This window comes from Sinocyclocheilus rhinocerous, unplaced genomic scaffold, assembly GCF_001515625.1.
Source record: "Sinocyclocheilus rhinocerous isolate Xijiao unplaced genomic scaffold, SAMN03320098_v1.1 scaffold1167, whole genome shotgun sequence".
Lineage (NCBI taxonomy): Eukaryota > Metazoa > Chordata > Actinopteri > Cypriniformes > Cyprinidae > Sinocyclocheilus > Sinocyclocheilus rhinocerous.
Window position 1 is genome coordinate 794980 of NW_015648750.1, and position 20586 is coordinate 815565.

The 20586-nt window shown below is 39.5% G+C and overlaps 1 protein-coding gene across 1 annotated transcript in view; it reads left to right on the forward strand.

The window, feature by feature from the left end:
* Positions 1-20586, forward strand: part of utrn (utrophin) — a 223342-nt gene that overhangs the window by 58290 nt on the left and 144466 nt on the right. The window contains exons 27-47 of the mRNA XM_016514969.1: positions 191-325; positions 725-874; positions 966-1127; positions 1577-1708; positions 3075-3248; positions 3684-3839; positions 4028-4198; positions 4275-4454; positions 5177-5305; positions 5659-5829; positions 5941-6117; positions 7177-7305; positions 10243-10482; positions 10756-10928; positions 11125-11135; positions 11221-11285; positions 15596-15697; positions 16872-16986; positions 17075-17277; positions 17484-17601; positions 19567-19772. Of these exons, the coding sequence (XP_016370455.1) occupies positions 191-325; positions 725-874; positions 966-1127; positions 1577-1708; positions 3075-3248; positions 3684-3839; positions 4028-4198; positions 4275-4454; positions 5177-5305; positions 5659-5829; positions 5941-6117; positions 7177-7305; positions 10243-10482; positions 10756-10928; positions 11125-11135; positions 11221-11285; positions 15596-15697; positions 16872-16986; positions 17075-17277; positions 17484-17601; positions 19567-19772 (3099 nt within the window). The remainder of the gene's footprint in view (positions 1-190; positions 326-724; positions 875-965; positions 1128-1576; positions 1709-3074; positions 3249-3683; positions 3840-4027; positions 4199-4274; positions 4455-5176; positions 5306-5658; positions 5830-5940; positions 6118-7176; positions 7306-10242; positions 10483-10755; positions 10929-11124; positions 11136-11220; positions 11286-15595; positions 15698-16871; positions 16987-17074; positions 17278-17483; positions 17602-19566; positions 19773-20586) is intronic.

Here is a 20586-nt window from a genome sequence, read left to right on the forward strand (position 1 = left end):
CACTCACACACTCTCACACACACACGCACTCTCACACACACACGCACTCAAACACACACACTCACTCACTCACTCACACACACACACACAGAGGATGCTTTGCTATTGGACAGCCCTGCTCCAGATGTGGTTTGATTGGTTCCTGTTTAGATGTTTAGCTGAGGTCTGATGTAGTTGTACTGATGTTCAGGAGGTGTGGTCCTGCTGGATCGAGCTTCTGCAGTATTTGGACGTGGAGTCTGGCTGGTTGAAGACACTGGAGGAGAAAGTTCAAGCCACTGAGAACGTCCCAGAAAACACAGAGTCTATCAGCGAGGCTCTGGAGGTAACGGCTTTCATGCCAAAAGCGTGGCTTATCTTGTTCAGTCCAATTTCGCAGCCAAAATCCAGTAATTTCAATATATATTCACATCCTTGGGAATTTCAAGTGAGGGTGAAAGATTTCCCCATGCAGATTTCACGAGTTCAAGTTGCTCAGATAAATGAACCAACAGAAAGCTGCTTGGTTTGAAAGTGATTCATACATTGCTACACTATTGACAATGGGTCTTTTTTACCCATAAAATATTGCTAATGTGACCACACCTTAAGTGTTACAAATATGATGTGACCACATACATTTTTTGTTTACGTCTGTTTGTGGTGCGAGTAATCGGATCACGTTTTGGATCCCGAGTTGTTGTTAATACTCATGGTGTAAACAGGATTCGCGTGTCTCTTTCAGTCTCTGGAGCCGGTTGTGCGTCATCCGGGTGATAACAGGACTCAGATCCGAGAGCTGGCCCAGACTCTCATAGACGGAGGCATTCTGGATGAACTCATCAGCGAGAGACTGGAGAGCTTCAACTCGCGCTACAAAGAACTGACTCAGCTGGTGTGTTCGTTTTGAACAGATCGAATGATTCCCCAGAACTGATTCAGATTCACATCATATGTACAGTATTGCATTCATGTGTGTGTTGTAGGCTGCTGCACGTCAGATGTCTCTGGAGCAGAAGTTGGGGACTCTGAGAGAGAACGAGATGGCGTTACACACACTACAGACGTCCCTCACGCAGCTGGACCAGACGCTCACCTCGTACCTCACCGACCGCATCGACGCCTTCCAGCTGCCTCAGGAAGCTCAGGTATAAACACACAAACTCCTCATTCACTGCAGTTACCACAAGAAGAAGCAGCATTTCTGTCACTGTCAGCATCTTCTCTGACTGTGACAATCATATTTCAAGGGACGCCGGCGCCTCGGTCCTGACCGCATCACACTGTTTTTACTGGGTGTTTTTTTTAGGGAATATTTGCATTTATTCACATGCGATTGGATTAGCTACTCATGTGCTGGACCGTCATGATTTTGGCTAAAGCAGGACTGAATAAAGCGCATCAGAGGGGATTTATTAGTGGGTATACGACTGATAAAGAAGTGCACTGCACTACACCACTGGTGTAGATATTCATAGATGCTCAAGATTTTCAATAACCAGTGACAGATATATCGTAATGCTTCTTTGTTTTTAAACTTCTTCGAGCTTATTCTTTTACTCTTTGGCCTTTAACTTTCAAAATGCTCTGAATGCAGGCCATTCAGGCCGAGATCGCGGCCCATGAGGCCACACTGGAGGATCTGAGGAGGAGGAATGTAGGTAACGTGCCTCCAACTGTCCCAGAGGGCAAACCAGTGCGAGGAGGAACCCTACTGGACCAGTTACAGGTGAGGCACACTACTGTCCCCGCAGGACCGAAGCGGAAATGCTAATCGCTAGAATATTTTTTCGTACATCACCCTGGTTTAGTTATTAATCTTGGATATTCAGGTTTTGAGATTTCATTCTGTGCAAGTGTTATTTTAGTATTATTTATATACTATTTTATAGTTTTTATTAATTTTCAATTCGTTTTTTTAGTTCAATTTTTGTATGTGCTTTTGGTGTTTTATTAGGTTTTTGTCTTGTTTTTTATATTACTATTTATGTTTATTATTTATATTACTATTTATTTTATTTCAGGTTCAGTTTTAGTTTTTATAGTTTTCGTTAGTACTAATAACTGTGGTCTGCACATTTGTTTATGCAACCTTTAACATTCTTATTTGCATGCTTCTAGGTTGGAACAAATGCCCACTTTGTAAAAAAAACAAAAACAAATATGTTTACCTAAAAACTGGAATACACTACATGACTTTTGCCCCGATTTATTTTTCGCTTCACTTCAGAATATGATTAGAGGATATTAAACATGCTTGATATTTTGAGCCGGTTGTAGAACACGTAATGCTTTCTTTTGATATGCATCAACAAGGCGCCTGTTTCTGTGTGAGTTTGTGGTGTTTGGCAATCTGTGATCATCAGAGTCTAGTAATGTGTGATCTTCAGTCGTTCAGTGTATGATGTCCAGTTTTTTCCTCTGTGACCTTTAACAAAATTGGCAAGGGAATGATGCCTAGTGTTTTTAAATCTGTTCAGATTTTAATAGTGATGTAGTGTATTCCAGCCTTAAAGGGTTAGTTCACCCAAAAATGAAAATTCTGTCATTAATTACTCACCCTCGTGTTGTTGCAAACCCGTAAGACCTTCGTTCATCTTCGGAACACAATTTAAGATATTTTTGATGAAATCTGAGGGCTCTCTGACCCTCCCATAGACAGCAAGGTAACTACCACGTTCTGTGTGGTTCTACTGCGTCACTTGTGGACACGCGTTCACGACAGTAACATGACGTGAGCGTAGACGCAGTAGAGACGAAAATGTGGAATAAAGTCATTATTTTTGTTTTCTTTGCGCAAAAAAGTATTCTCGTAGCTTCGTAACTTTACAGTTGAACCACTGATGTCACACGGACTACTTTGTCGATCATCTTGGTACTTTTCTGGACCTTGAACGTGGTAGTTACCTTGCTGTCTATGGGAGGGTCAGAGAGCCCTCAGATTTCATCAAAAAATATCTTAATATGTGTTCCGAAGATGAACAAAGGTCTTACGGGTTTGGAACGACACGAGGGTGAGTAATTAATGACAGAATTTTCATTTTTGGGTGAACTAACCCTTTAAAGTTTATCTTGTGTATTTCTGTTCTGTTTAGCGGAAACTCCGTGAGATTAGTACAAAATTCCAGCTGTTCCAGAAACCAGCCAACTTTGAGCAGCGAATGCTGGACTGCAAGAGGATTCTGGAAAACGCTAAAGCTGAACTTCACGTCCTGGACCTGAAAGACACACAACCAGAGGAGATCCAGACCCACCTGAACGGATGCATGGTGAGAAAACACACCACTGTCATTTAAGTATTAATTCTATACTATTATAGTACACATTCATATTTTGAATTGGCTTTTTATTTGTATAGTTTCAGTTAGGTATTTTTTGTCTTTTTTATATTTCTATATAGCTTTATTTTTTCTATATAGTTTCAGATAGTTTCCAGGGCAACATTTATTTTATTTTATTTTATTTTATTTTAATAGTTGGTTTTACAGTAACAACACTGAAAAACACACACCTCACACTGCTTGTGTTTTATGTACGCGATTTCAGTTTTTGTTATTTGTTTCAGATAGTTTCCAGGGCAACATTTATTTTATTTTATTTTATTTTATTTTATTTTAATAGTTGGTTTTACAGTAACAACACTGAAAAACACACACCTCACACTGCTTGTGTTTTATGTACGCGTGTTGTTTTTATAAATCCAGAAACTGTATAAGATCTTGAGCGAGGTGAAACTGGAGGTGGAGACGGTGATTAAAACAGGAAGACAGATCGTACAAAAACAGCAGACAGAAAATCCTAAAGGAATGGATGAACAACTCACCGCCCTCAAATTACTCTACAATGAGCTGGGAGCTCAGGTACGTGCACATTTTACACACACATTTCTAAAACGGCAATGAAAGCAGTTTCCAGTGGACAAAATCAAGCCTCGTCCTAAATTTTTCACTCTGAAATACATCGCATTACAAAAATAAAATGAGTTGCGAAAGCTACTTCATGTTGACTTTAGTGTAATTTGCCATAAAATACCTGTTGTCTGTGTCAGGTGACTGAGGGGAAACAGGATTTGGAGAAGGCTTTGTCTCTGTCTCAGCGGCTGCAGAAGGACAGCGCCGCCCTGCAGGCCTGGATGAGCCACACTGAGACTCCACTTAAAGAGAAGCTCAGCACAGGAGACATGCCTGCTGATATCGAGACGGAGATCACATGGGCCAACGTGAGTGTGTCTGACAGTCCCTCACTCATGCAGTCTTTACACAGAGTGTGTGTGTGAAATGAGTGTGTGTCTGTAGGGCTTGTTGAAGGAGTCTGAGCTCAAGAAGAGCGATCTGTCTGTGGTGATGGAGAACAGCGCCGCCCTGCAGGCCTTAGTGGAGGGCAGCGAGGCTCAGCTGGAGGATCAGCTGTTTGAGCTCAATGAGGACTGGGAGCGCATGCACACGCTGATAGAGGACTGGCTCAGTGCTGTTCTGGTGAGTGACTGCTTAAAGTTACATGACGCAATTAACTCATTAGGTTCACATCATCCCAACTGCTTCATTCAGTTCTGTGTGATTTGTCAAGACTGATTAGAAGAATAGCAGCACACACACACACTCACACTCACACTCACACTCACTCACACACTCACACACACACACACACTCTCTCTCTCTCTCTCTCTCTCTCTCACTCACACACACACACACACACACACACACACACTCTCACACACACTCACACTCACACCACACACACACACACACACACACACACACTCTCTCACACACTCACACTCACACTCAAACACACACACACAATCACAAACACATACATTTACAATACATTTACTAAATGGGGACATTTCATAGACTTTTGTTTTATATTCAACTAATTGTAATAATAATTATAAATACTATAAACTAACCCACACCTGGACCTTAAAAGAACACTTTCTGCATTTTTAGAATAAATAAAGAAAAAAAAACTTTTTTTTTTACAATTCTTGAAAGAGGTATTGAATGCAATACAGCAATACTAGATACATACAAGTTTTAGAGATGAAAAAATATGCATATTAATTACATTTAACTTCAAAACAATGATAATATTAAAAATGTTTTTAATCTGTTGACAGCCCTACTTTTTACCTGTTATATATCGCATGTATGTTGTGTAGAGATGCTATATCATGCATGCTGTGTGTGTGTTGTAGAATCACAGGCGTGAAGTGGAGATGTTTGATGAGAATTTGGCTCATATCAGCACATGGCTCTATCAGACGGAGATACGACTGGATGAGATGGAGAAGATGCCTGCAGCTGAAAAAGAGAAAATGATGATGGTGAAAACACACACACACACACACACACACACACAGAGAGAGAGAGACTTGGTTATTTATGTCATTTGTGTCTTTTCAGTGAAAGTGGATATTCAACAATAAATAATGTAATTTGATCCATCAGGATTTGGTTGGATCATAAATGTTAGGCTACAGTATTGTTGGTTAATATATTTTTTCTCTGCCACATGGCTAAGATTATGTCGGCAGCTAAGAAAATGGTTCAGAGGCAGAGAAAGTAATTACATTTTGATGAAAGATAATAAAAACAAACATTTTTTTTCTAGTCTAGTGAAACCTGATTTCATTTACACGCATTAATGTATGGAATCTGCTCTGTGTGTGTCTGACAGGCTGTGCTGTGTGAGTTGGAGGGAATGAGTGTGCGTGTGGACCGCGCTCGTGATCAGGCAGTAATCTTGATGACCAGCAGGGGGCCTGTGTGCAGAGAGCTGGTGGAGCCCAAACTGGCCGATCTCAACCGCAGCTTCCACAAGGTGGCGCAGCACATCAGCTCTGCTCAGGTACGACTCCAGCGGCTCAGCAGAGGCCTGAGCGGAGCTTGTTTTTCAGCCGCGGCGCTGGACAGACACTCATTAGCCAGTGCTAAGCGTGTGTGTGTGTTGTGTGTTCAGGTGTCTGCTGGTCTGGAGGGCAGACAGGAGGCAGTGCGGCCGCAGCAGGAGGTGGCAGACGGGAGGTCTGCTCCTCTCCTCTCCTCCTCACAGCTTCAGCTGTTCGAATCAGACCTACACGCTACTATCGGAGCACTGGAGCAACAGGAGAAAACACACACACCTGATGATGAGAGGGTACACACATCAACTAATTAGCATCAACTAACACATCATATGCACACACCTGATTTGACCTGTAACAAAGTGAGATGACATAACTTTTTGTAGCTCCACTCACATATCTGTATTTTAAAGGAATAGTTCACCCAAAAATGAAATTTTCCTGAATATTTACTCTCCCTCAGGCCAGCTAAGATGTAGATGAGTTTGTTTCTTCATCAGATTTGGAGAAATGTAGCATTGCATCAGTGTCTCAGCAGTTGATCCTCTGTAGTGAATGGGTGCCGTCAGAATGAGAGTCCAAACAGCTGATAAAAACATCACAATAATCCACAAGTAATCCACACCACTCCAGTCCATCAGTTAACATCTTGAGAAGCCAAAAGCTGTGTATTTGTAAGAAACAAATCCATCAAGACGTTTTTAACTTCAAACCATTGCTTTTGGCTAAAATATAAGTCCTCCATTCTTAATAACACGTCCTCCAATAAAAAAGTCATCTCGTCTGAATCAGGAGAGAAATCTGCACAGATCAAGCACCGTTTTTTATGAATGAAAACAGTCCAAAACAGATCTGAACAAATATGTGTTGGATTTTGATGTAAAGACAACAGGGGATGGACTTTTCACTGGAGGAAGTGTTATTATGGATTATGGACTTGTATTTCGGCCAGAAGTTAAAGTTAAAAATGTCTTAATGGTGGATTTGTTTCTTATTAACACACAGTTTTTCACTTCACAAGATGTTAATTGACGGACTGGAGTGGTGTGGATTATTGAGATGTTTTTATCAGCTGTTTGGACTCTCATTCTGATGGCACCCATTAACTGCAGAGCATCCATTGGTGAGCAAGTGATGCAATGCTACATTTCTCCAAATCTGTTCCCATAAAGAAACAAACTAATTTTGGATGGCCTGAGGGTGATTAAATTTTCAGCAAATGTTCATTTTTGGTCAAACTATTCCTTTAAACATACACTATGAGGTGTTGCACCTATAACACCAGATGTCTACATACCCAGCCATATAAAACCGTCATGTGTTTGTCCTGAATTAGTGTGTTTGTGTTTTAGTTGGATGAGGAGAAAGCTCATGTTGAGGAGGTGCTGAGGAGAGGAGAGGAGGTGCTGCGGTCTGTTCCTGACGAGGACAGAAGAGAGGACATCCGCAGGAGACTGCTGCTGCTCCAGACAGGCTACAAGGTCATTTCATGCACTCTAACATGTCAGCCACGTAACGCTGGCTCTGAATGTCAAGCCACTTTCACACATGAAACCCGTTAAATTGCGGTATTAACTTTCCTGGCGACAGATTACTGTTTATTATACATATCACCAAAACTCTCTTTAAATTCTAAAACCCAAATGTTCTTTCAGAAATATTAGGCTGCTACTATTTGAAAAGCTGGAGGGCTGCAATTTAGTTGGAGTAGAATGTCCACAGTGTTTATGTACACAGTGTTTACATGTGCTGTTGCTTATAATGTGATGTATGTCTACACTGTAAGTAGAAAACCTGATGTCAGAACCTTGCATTTGGTCTTATAGCATCAGAACAGCGTTGTGCATGTTCAAAATGAAGGATACTTTACAGCTGTTACAGCTTTTTTTTTAATGGTATTATGGTAGTGTTACAGCTGTGATTATGGGTATTATAGCTATGCTGCAGTCGTGATTAATTATACATACAAAACTCTCTTTAAATTCTAAAACCCAAATGTTCTTTCAGAAATATTAGGCTGCTACTATTTGAAAAGCTGGAGGGCTGCAATTTAGTTGGAGTTGAATGTCCACAGTGTTTATGTACACAGTGTTACATGTGCAGTTGCTTATAATGTGATGTATGTCTACACTGTAAGTAGAAAACCTGATGTCAGAACCTTGCATTTGGTCTTATAGCATCAGAACAGCGTTGTGCATGTTCAAAATGATGGATACTTTACAGCTGTTACAGCTTTTTTTTTAATGGTATTATGGTAGTGTTACAGCTGTGATTATGGGTATTATAGCTATGCTGCGTATGTCTACACTGTAAGTAGAAAACCTGATGTCAGAACCTTGCATTTGGTCTTATAGCATCAGAACAGCGTTGTGCATGTTCAAAATGAAGGATACTTTACAGCTGTTACAGCTTTTTTTTTAATGGTATTATGGTAGTGTTACAGCTGTGATTATGGGTATTATAGCTATGCTGCAGTCGTGATTATAACTATGTTATGGCTGTGTTAAAGCTATGTTTTTACAGCTGTGTTAAAGCAATGTTTTACCTGCATTGTGTCTGTTACAACAGTGTTTCAGCTTTGTTTTGACTGTGTTCAGGCTGCGTTAGAACATTGTTTACAACTGTATGGCGGCTTTGTTACAGCTGTGTTTATAGCTGTTACATCAATGATTATGTCTATTTTTACAGCTCTGTTATGGCCGTTTTACAGCTACATTTATGGCTGTGTTAAAATATGTGTTTTGACTGTGACACTGTTACAACAGCCTTTACAGCTAAGCCTTTCTTACAGCATTCTTTATGGCTGTGTTACGGCTTTGTTTTGGCTATGTTTACAGCTGTTAAAACAATGATTGTGGCTATGTTTGCGGTTGTATTAGGGCTATTTTACAGCTACATTTACAGGCGTGTTAAAGTCATTTTACGACTGCATTACGACTGTTACAACAGTGTTTATAGTGGTTACAGCTTTGTTACAGCTGTGTTTATGGATGTGCTACATGAATTATAATGGCTGTGTTTATAGCTGTGTTATGGGTAAGCTGAAGTTATTTTTAGGGCTGTGTTAAAGGGGTCATATGATGCGATTTCAAGTTTTCCTTTCTCTTTGGAGTGTTGCAAGCTCTTGGTGCATAAAGAAGATCTGTAAAGTTGCAAAGACTAAAGTCTCAAAAAAGGCGTAAGAAAGAAGGCGTAACTTTTATTCTCACTGTAGCATTGTTGACGCTGCAGCCATGTCCTGAAGACGCTGTGTGCTTCGTTGTGAAAGCGAAACTACTTTGTTTGGTCTTCCAAAAGAGGACGATATCCGCTTCATCATGCCTAGAGCTGATCCGTGCTGGTTGCTGAGGAAATACATCAACTTAGTGCTGTGGATCGCCGGATCGGCTTTCACCGTGGACGAAGCCCGGGGTCGTCACATGTGGTTGCCGCTCCTTCGTCGGATCCGCCGGCCGCGCCGTTCTCAACCCCGCCGCCTCTGCTCACTCAAGCCGGCCTCAGCTCACGCTAAGCCGGGGCTTCCGCTAGGACGCTGTGTTTTTCGTTGTGAAAGCGAAACTACTTTGTTCCTGCGTTGCATCTGTGAAACACAACAGTGTTTCAGCCTTGTTCCGTCTTTGTTTGTGGCTGTTATGGCAATGTTATGAATATGTTATGGGTATTTTACAGCTACATTTACAGCTGTGTTCAGGCTATGTTACAGCATTGTTTACAGCTGTATTATGGCTTTGTTGTGTTTTATAGCTGTTACAACAGGAATTGTCTATTTTAATATTGTGTTAAGGCTAAGTTACAGCTACGGCTGTGTTGAACCAGTTTTGACTCTGTTATGGCTATGTTACAGCAGTGTTAAAGCTGATAAGGCTGGATGTGTTATGGATATGTTTTATGTTATGGCTAAGTTGAAGTTATGGTTACAGCTGCGTTACAGCTGTGTTACAATAGTATTTACAGCTGTTACGACTTTGTTACAGCATTGTTTTTTGCTATTATGGCTTTACAGTTATGCTATGGCTATTTTTACAGCTATGATTATTGGTTTCGTTAAGGCTGTGTTACAGCATTGTTAATGGATATGTTAAAGCTTTGTTACAGCTGTGCTACATTAACGATGGATGTTTACAGTTGTGTTGTGGCTATTTTACAGATATGGTTACAGCTATGTTTTGACTGTTATGTCTATGTTACAGAAATGCTTGAGGCTGTGTTATGCCTGTTTATGGTCGCGTTACAACTTTTAACACCTTGTTTTTATAGCTGCGTTACATTGGCTTATTGACAGCGAATTGATTTGCTGGTGTTCCCACACCAGATCTTGTTTACTATTGCATTGTAAACAAATGCTAAATGTGTGAAAGCACCATATCACACGCTACTTTCTTCCATTCACTATATTCTCTCTCTCTGTCTCTCTGCAGGAGCTTCATACCATCAGAACTCAGCCAGTTGTGCTCGAATCATCTTCTCCTCCTCGGCAGAGATCAGAGTCATCCCTCTCTCCCCAGGATGAGAGGAGCGCATCTGTCTCCCCGTCTGACTATCTGCTGGACATTAATAAGGTTCTGCTGGCCATGGCCGACAACGAGCTGCTCCTGAACTCCTCAGAGCTCAGCGGAGGTCTGTTTGAGGATTTCTCCAGCCAGGAGGACACGCTCCGGGTCAGACACACACTTCAGTGATTTGCTTAGACACAGTGGTTTCCTTCATTACAGGGTTCAAGAGGTCCAAATATCAGTATGCTGGTACAAGTGTTGGGAAAACTACTTACACAAACTAGCTTGCCAAGCTACAGTCATAAAGTATAAGCAACACTGTTGACCATAATAACTTCCTGTTCACCAGCAGTCTGCTATAGAGGCTAAACTGACTAGAGCAATGGGTGTTTTCAGTTGTTCTGTTTGGCATTGACTTCTCTGTGTCTCTGTTTCTAGAATATAAAGGAGAGTTTGGGGCGGTTGGGTGAACAGGTTGAAGTGATTAATGAGCGCCAGCCTGATGTGATTCTGGAAGCTTCCAGACAGGAGATGGCACAGATATCTGATGCCCTGACACAGCTGAACTCCGAGTGGGACAGAGTCAACCGCATGTACAGCCAGAGGAAAGGGTGAGCCTGGAATTCCCCATAATTCCCTGTCTAGACGAGCAGTCTTTCTGCATCTCCCCATTATGGCCCACAATCACAAAGTGAACCTGAAAAAACTTTTGTATTTAATTTGTTGGACATGATAGTAGTTATTGCATGAAACCAATGATGAATACGGTTAGAGAGATTGTAATTTTGAACTCTATTACGTCTCTAGTTGCGAGGAAGGTTGGATGTGTGTGAGCGTTGGTTGAAGTGGGTTAGGAAAAGTTAGTATTTCAGCATATATTTCCTCATTTTCTCCTTATCGGAGGTAGATTTGCTAATGTTATCTTGCCCATTCGTAACATGCTAATGGAGGAGTCCAGGGAAGGACGTGTCCATGCATTCAGGATTGGGGGCGGCAAATGTAATAATTTGAAAAAAAAAACATAACAGTCAGCGCCTAATCTGAATTTTGTTGGAGGGAGAGAGGATATGCCCCCCTCAATATCTACTGAGGCTACGGCTCTGAGTCTAGGAATATGTGCTGATGATTGGTCCATAGAGAAATGTGTCAAATCCCTGGATATTATAAACGCATGAGGATGTGAGAGAAACCAATATCTCACTACTGAAACCTTCATTAATTCTGGTGCAGAGTGCATCTGATTTAAAGAAGCATCACACACTCTAATAGACATTTTTTTAAAGCAAAGATGAATAATACCATCAATTCTAATTAGTTAAAAAAGAGTTGGCTCAGGCATTGCTTTTAAGTATAATGATGATTACATCACAGTTATCAAATGTTTTTTTTAATGTTGAAGAATAAGCTCGGGAAGTAAATAAACTAAATAAATAGTATTCAAATAATACTAAAATAACGCTACAAAAAAATCTATTATTTATGATGTTTTTCTTTCTTTTTTCCCCTCTGGACAGGATAATCTAATGGAATCATTTTTGAGAATAATGATAATTCCACACAAAAAAAAAGTAACACAGTAACTTGAAGTATTTACTGGAAACTGTGAATGATTGTCATGAATATAATGTCATGACGCAAGAACAGGCCTGAATAGGTTTCATTTTCTTTATGCAAAATATCTGATCATGTATTTCCTTTGGTTTTTGGGTTGAAACGTGACCTAGACATATTTTCTTGAGATTGACTTTAAAACTCAAAGTTAATGATTTAAGAGGCAGGTTCTTCTCCGAGGTGAGCAGGACTTCATCTGTCAGAAGTCAGTCACACAGGAAGTTGAAGTGAAATCCGCCTGCTTTCCACACCGTTAAACAGAAATGTGACCCAGTTACTCGGCCAGTTTCATGGACACCCGCTGACATGAGGAAGTGCTTTTCCAAAAACTGATCCCGGCTGAATTATGCTGGACTAACTGGAGCACCAGTTTAACAGTTGATCACCAGTAAAGTCAGTCAGTCAGAACAGTATTTCCAATGAAGAAGGTTATTAGTTTAGCTGGTTTCATAGGAAACAGTAGGTTCTTGCTGGTTTAGTAGTTTGCGAAGACCAGTTTTTAGTTAATCAGCCTATTATGGTATTTATTGATATTTTTGAATTAGTATTTATTTTTATATTTTCAGTATTGATTTTAATGTTACTTTATTTTTATTCGTTTTTGAATATTTCCATATAGCCTAGATTTAATTTGTATTACAATGAATAGTTTTATGAATATTAGTACTTCAACTTAAATTTAACTGGAATAAAATATTTTTATCTAATATTTCTATTTCTGTTTTATTTCAGCTTTATTTCAATTAATGAAATCAGTTTTTAATCATTTTAATTTTGGTTTTTCGTTAGCAGTTAACACTGACACACTGGTTATTTCAGCGCTGGAGGTTACCATGAACATACTGCGGTTTTAGCTCATACATGCTTTATTGCACACAGTGATCTGTCAGACAATCTCTGTGAGTGAATCATTTAGATGTGATCTTCTGATGAATGTAACATCAGCTCGACCAGCCGTTTGTGTTCGTACACTCAGGAAAATTAATTTATGGTGCTGATACTGAGTGCTTGAGGGCGCTCTGTCTGACAGATTTACTGGCGAGTATTATCAATACATCTCTTGTGTAAACATGCCACACTTGCTTGAGAATGAGATAAACGATTCGAAACACACAGTGCTGTTGTGTTTAATTGAAGAAATGCATGTGATGTGAGGATATCACCACTTAGATGAGCATGTTTCCTGGTGTGTGTGTGTGTCTGTGTGTGCGTCTGTGTGTGTCTGTGTGTGTGTTTTTGTTTGTGTCTGTGACTGTGTGTGTCTGTGTGTGTGTTTGTTTGTGTCTGTGTCTGTGTGTCTGTGTGTGTGTTTTTGTTTGTGTCTGTGACTGTGGTTAAGTGTGATGTTTTGAAATGCACTGAGATTGATTATATAATTACAAAAAATTCATTTCTGGGGGTCTGTGAGCAGAATCCATTACTGATTTCAGATTACATGATGAAAACTGTAGTTAGTAACGTAATCTAGGTTACTCGTATTAGGCAATGTATTCTGACTACTTTTTAGATTATTATTGTTTTAGTTTTTTTAACATACCATTGAATGTACCATGTTGAAATAAAGAAGCAAAGCAAAAAATAAAAAAACATTTTTTTTCTTCTTTAATATCAACATCATAAAATGCATTAAACATTACATTAATTTCCCAAACTGGGCTTAATATAAGAACTGCAGTGGGTTTGTGAGTTGATAATAAGCTAATCATTAATTAAACTTTTTTTTTAGGTGTCGTTTTAGGTTACATATGTAACCATGGTTCCCTGAGTAGGGAACGAGACACTGCATCCTCTAGGGGTCGCTATGGGGAACGCCTGAACGTGACCAGTGTCTGAAGCATACATTCAAAACAACAACAACATGTTGGCCGGCGACAGCCTATGACGTCACTACCGGTGTGACCACAGTATAAAGAGGCACCCGGAGAACATGTCATCCGCTTCTTCATCTGAAGCTTGCGTCCGAAGCATGGCAAGGAAACTAGAGGACGCAGTATCTCGTTCCCTACTCAGGGAACCATGGTTACATACGTAACCTGAGACGTTCCCTTTCAAGGGAACTTCAAACTGCGTCCTCTAGGGGTCGCTATGGGGAACGCCTGAACGTGACCCGTGTCTGAAGCATACATTCAAAACAACAACAACACGTTGGCCGGCGACAGCCTATGACGTCACTACCGGTGCGACCACAGTATAAAGAGGCACCCGGAGAACATGTCATCTGCTTCTTCATCTGAAGCTTGCATCCGAAGCATGGCAAGGAAACTAGAGGACGCAGTATCTCGTTCCCTACTCAGGGAACCATGGTTACATACGTAACCTGAGACGTTCCCTTTCAAGGGGGTTCCCTGAGTAGGGAACGAGACACTGCATCCTCTAGGGGTCGCTATGGGGAACGCCTGAACGTGACCAGTGTCTGAAGCATACATTCAAAACAACAACAACATGTTGGCCGGCGACAGCCTATGACGTCACTACCGGTGTGACCACAGTATAAAGAGGCACCCGGAGAACATGTCATCCGCTTCTTCATCTGAAGCTTGCGTCCGAAGCATGGCAAGGAAACTAGAGGACGCAGTGTCTCGTTCCCTACTCAGGGAACCATGGTTACATACATAACCTGAGACGTTCCCTTTCAAGGGAACTTCAAACTGCGTCCTCTAGGGGTCGCTATGGGGAACGCCTGAACGTGACCCGTGTCTGAAGCATACATTCAAAACAACAACAACAACATGTTGGACGGCGACAGCCTATGACGTCACTACCGGTGCGACCACAGTATAAAGAGGCACCCGGAGAACATGTCATCCGCTTCTTCATCTGAAGCTTGCGTCCGAAGCATGGCAAGGAAACTAGAGGTTGCAGTGTCTCGTTCCCTACTCAGGGAACCAATGTTACATACGTAACCTGAGACGTTCCCTTTCAAGGGAACTTCAAATTGCGTCCTCTAGGGGTCGCTATGGGGAACGGTATACCCATGCCAAACCACAGGCTTATTATTGTTTTTGGTTTTTTTAACGGACCATTGAATGTACCATGTTGAAATAAAGAAGCAAAGCAAAAAAATATATATATTTTTTTTTTCTTCTTTAATATCAACATCATAAAATGCATTAAACATTACATTAATTTCCCAAACTGGGCTTAATGTAAGAACTGCAGTGGGTTTGTGAGTTGATAAAAAGCTAATCATTAATTAAACACTAAAAATGGAAATATTTAATTTGCTTACCTGCATGCCAGTCTGACCGGATGTGTTGTTAAATTATTGAAATATTAACTTCCTCAGAGATATTTCAAGAAAATATTTCATGTCAAATTGGTTTTTGGCTGACACAAACATTTGGGAATCCATTTAAAAGAAGAATTAGGGAGAATCAATAAATTATCAATGATTTACTGCCATAATATAATATAATATAATATAATACTGTGGGTAATGCAATCATGTAATCTATAAAAAAGTAACTGTAATCTGATTATGAGCGTTATAAAATGTAATTTTTGGAGATTTGGAATCTGATTATGTAATCCAGATTGCATGTAAGCAGTTAGTACCCAGCTCTGTCTGTAAGTTGTTTAGTCTTTTATGTGTTGGTCTAGTTCATCCCAATGAAAACAAATGATCATCAGAGTTTGACTGAGATCTGACGGACATATGTTTGTGTAGGTTCTGGAAATGTCCATGCGAGAGCAGAAGCGGGAGCTGGAGGATCTGTTGTCTTACTCTATTGAGCTCCAGAGGAAACAGCTGCTTTTACCACAGGAAAAGGTTTGTGTCACCCTGCAAAAAAAACAACAACACAAAAAACACTAGAGTATGTGCTGCGCTTCAATTCACTTACTTTTATCATTAATAGTGTGATGCCAAAGCAGTTTTTAATGTATGAAAAGTAATGAATTGTACCCTAAATCAGTTGAGCTTAATGCTAAAGCCCTGTTCACACCAGAGTTATTTTGATATCATTGATAGTTTTATATAGTTATTATTTTGAATTAGACTTTATTATATTTTCTATTTTTATACGTTTTACTTTAATTTTAGCTGTAGTAGTTTTTTAATTATTAGTTTTTCTATATAGTTTGTCTATGTAGTTTTTATTAATTTTAGTTTAAATTATTAGTTATTTGGTTGTTTTAGTAAATAATTATTAATTATGTAGTTAGTGATATGAATTAGTTTTATTTTATTTAGTTTTAGGTGTTTTACATGTTGCTTTGGAAACTAGCTGAATTAAATTCATTCATGTCAGTTAACATTTATTTCAACTACAAGTGTTTTTTGATCATTTTAGTTTAACTAATAACCCTAGCTTACACCAGCACAAGTGGTTTTCGTATGCAATTTTTCTGTTCATGCAATGCATAATAGACGTTGTGAAGTCAAACAGAATTTACACTATTTGCTGTAACAGTAATTACTTTTGAGATATTTGCATTTTTAATGGTGTTCATCAAACAACACCAAATGCAAGAGTACAGATTCACTTCTGTTATTCACTGATGATCGTCGGTTTGATTTTAAAGCAGTGGTTCTAGGCATGTGATCAAAAACGCAAATCTTACCGGTTGGCCAGCTTTCTTCACAGTGCAATGGAAAAGAGATTAAAACAATCCATAAAAAAGAAACAAACTCTGTTGCATTGACAATGCTGATGTTTGCATTAGTGTTCAAATTGAAATATTTACGGCACCAAATATTTGCATCAGATACTCTTCTTGGTGTGAACAGACCGTAACACTATACAGTTTTAGGATGTGGTAGATTGTCTCAATACTCTTCCGACACGCTCAAAAAGTGTGCACTTTCCAATCAACAGTGAACTGTTTAACTACACTGGAAGTAGAAAAATTGTCATGCAGCACTAGCTCCATTCTTGTTGTGTTTTTGCTTGTAAAGTGCAGAGATGAATGAGAATGAAGTGGATGTATGTGTGTTTGTGTAGAGTAAAATCGAACAGCTGGCTGCAGATTGGAAAGCTCTGGATGCCAGACTGAAGGAGACGCCACAACAGCCTCTGTCCCCATGGACACAACAAGTGGCTCAGCAGCAGTTCACAGGTGAGTGCAGCACACACAGGTAAATTGGACACTTGCGCTGCTCTTCCAGATGTAATCGAGTGTTTACTGTGGATTGTGTGTGTGTCAGGGAGCGTGCCGTCTGCGGTGCACATGGTCAGTCTGATGAGCGAGGAGCGGCGTCCCAGTCCAGAGCTGGTGGGCCCCAGCGACCTGCACCAGACGGCCACAGAGCTGGCGGACTGGCTGCTCCTCATCCACCAGATGCTCAAATCCAACATCGTCACAGTGGGAGACAAAGAGGAGATCCACACCACCATCGGCCGCCTGCAGGTCAGACAGCAGAATTAGACCTGCGAGGGGGTTTGTCTTCAGTTTGAAGACGTTTGGCTTGATAGGCTGGCAAATAGCTAGTAGATCTTTCCTTAAATAGAAGATAAAAGCAGTGATTTATGGCTGTGTTTCTGTCTACACAGAATGATTATTCAGACCGCTAAACCCTGGTGATGTTTAAAGCCCTGTGTTGTGGTTGTGTGTAGGTGACTAAAGGTGATCTAGAGCAGAGACATCCACAGCTGGAAGACATCATCACTCTGGCTCAAAACATCAAGAACAAAACCTCCAACCTTGACGTGCGCACCTCCATCTCAGAGAAACGTGAGCATATATTCATCATCATCTTCTTTATCTCCGCCTTAGTCTGAATCTTGGTTTCAGTATTAAAGGCAGGGTATGTGATTTTTCAAAAACGCTTTAGAAAACTGATTCGGGCCGAATCGCAAAACAAACTTGTTAGGGGCAAGACCGTTTTGGGGTAGGGGCGTGTTTGTTTTGGTGATTTCAAATATCAACATTGGCTACCAGAAATCACTTACTCTGCCTTTAACCTGTCTTAATCTTGTTTTCTTAATCTTAATCTTGCTTTTGATCTATCTATCTATCTATCTATCTCTGTCTGTCTATCATTCTAATGTCTATAGATATTAGATATTGATAGATAGAAAGACAGATATAGATCTTACTCTGTCTTAATCTTAGCCTTTATATTAATCTCAGTCCTTGTTTTGTGATTGACATATTTTTAAAATCATTATATTAGTCTGTCTTAATCTTTGTCTTTATTTCAATCTTAGTATTCAATATTAAATCATATATTAAGTCATGATTTTATGTTAGCCTTAATCTTAGTTTTAACCTTTATCTTAATTTCAGTCTCAGTGTCAGTTTTACTTTGCCTTGGTCTTAGTTTTTGCCTTAGACCTAATTGTTGTTTCTATCTTAATCTTAGTCTTTATTATAAACTCAGGCTTTCTCTTGTGTGATTCCCAATCATGTATGATCTTATTCTGTCTTAATCTTTGTCTTAATTTTAATCTTAGTTTTATTCTTAACCTTTATCTTAAACTCGATTTCAGTGTACATTTGGCTTTGCATTGGTCGTAGTCTTTGTCTAACTTTTAATCTTAGTCTATCTTAATCTCAGTTTCTGTCTTGTTATTGTTAATCAGGGCCCGTATGTATAAAACTTCTCAGAAATGCAAGTAAAAAAGTAGGACTTTTCTAAGAGTAGGAGACTTTTATAAAGACGCTTAAAGCAACTTTCAGTAAAGTCTAAGACTGATTCTTAAGTGTTGACTGAGGTGACACTTAAGTGTTGTGAACTAAGGACTACAATGATGTCAACACAAAATGGCCGACCTCGACCTCTAACTGGTTCTTTTTTTTTTGTCCTTTGTATTTTAACGGTTTAAGTGAAGCGTGGGGTCATAAAAAAAAATCAAAACATCACTTTTGGCCACTGTTGTGTTTGGTGGGGTTAGTGCCACAATATGTAAGAACCTGCTTACTGTGTCATCAACGGTGCATTGCTGCATTTTTCCAATTTTCCAGCCAAAAAAAATTAATTACTACTTTCATTTCTGCTGTTAGAGCATTGACTTGTTGAGTGGAAGAGGTTATTACATTTTTTACTTTATCAGTTAAATTTAACACTTAGGAACCTTTATGAATCACTCTTATTCTTAAGTCTAGGAATAAGAGTAAAATTACGTCATTCTTAGAATTTTGACACACTTAAGACTAAACTTTTACTTTGAGCGGCTTTATACATACGGCCCCAGATGTTTTTAAAATCATAATCTTAGTCTTGTTTTAATTGTAATTTTAGTGTTCAATATTAAATCATAATCTTAGTGTTTGTTTTAATGTTACTCTTGATTTTAATCTCAGTTTTAGCCTTTTCTTAATCTGAGTCTCGGTGTTAGTTTCGCTTTGCCTTTGTTTTAATCTTAGCCTTAGCTCTAATCTTTGATCTTTGTTTTAGTCTTAATCTTAGTCTTTCTTGTGATTCTTAATCATTTTTAATCATTATCTTAGTCATAATTGTAATCCTATCCTTGTAATAGTTTTTTTGTTTTGTTTTTTTGTCAGGAAGTACAGAAAGCTTTGACAAATTGGCTATTGTTATATAAAAATAAATAAAGCAAAAGAAGTGAGCTCAATTGGTGGTTCTGATGAATAACACCTCAGACGGTTTTATACTCATGTATTAATGAAGAAGCGTGTGGAGCATCTGTTGTGTGAGATAGTGAGACTCATTCCTCTCTTCCTGCTGTGTGTCAGTGGAGAAGGTCCGCAGCCAATGGGACGGCACACAGCACGGCGTGGAGGCGCGGCTTCTGCAGCTGGAATGCATGATCGGCCACAGCGACCAATGGGAAGAGCAGAGGCACCAGGTGAAGGCTCTGATTGGACAACACGAGATGCATCTGCATAACCTGCTGCAGCTGAGCCGAGGGCCGCTCACTAAACAGATCAGTGACAACAAGGTGAGATCTTTAATTTTCACCTTTGACCCGTGTTACCGTAAAGATTTGCCATCATTTTGCTCCTCTTCCAGTTTAAAATAAGATCATTCGTAAGTGTCAAAACTTGGTCTCAGCTCCAGACACATGCACTTTCAAACAAAGAAATCATGTTTTCGATTTATATGATGATACTGGGATCTGGATCAGTGTGATTTGTAGTTGAGCGAACAGGAGAAATCCATCAGGCTTTTTTTGTGGCACTTTTTGTCATTTAATTAACATTAGAAGTGACCCTATTAAGATCATCTGAATCTTATCTGTACATGTTTTCTTATAGTTATTTGAACAGGCTTTCACTAAAGTGGCTTTTAAAGTGAACACTCATGGTATGTTTTGTCAGGAAGTGACAAAATTAAATTGCTTTATTTAATTAAAAGTCTGGAGTGGCTTCTAAAGTACATGTTCCAATTAAGCCCACTATGATTTTTTTCAATAGAAAAGCTTCATATTTATTAAATAAAACTTCAGATGTGATTCATGTTTGATTAATCATTCAACCTAATTCAAGAACTGCCAATCAAACCAGACAAATGGATTACAGCTTCAGCTACAGTTCTCCCGAAAATTTACTCACCCTCAGGTCATCCGAGATTAGGGCTGCACGATAAATCGCATGCGATATTTAACGCGCATCTTGTCAGAAAGCCGGTTCTTTAATCAGCGGTAAATCTCCATCACCTGCGTGCTTTCACATTGAGCAGCATTAACTACACAGAGCCGTTGTTCACTGATGAGCTGCGCAAAAAATCGCGCGAATATGAACGTGGTTTTGCGC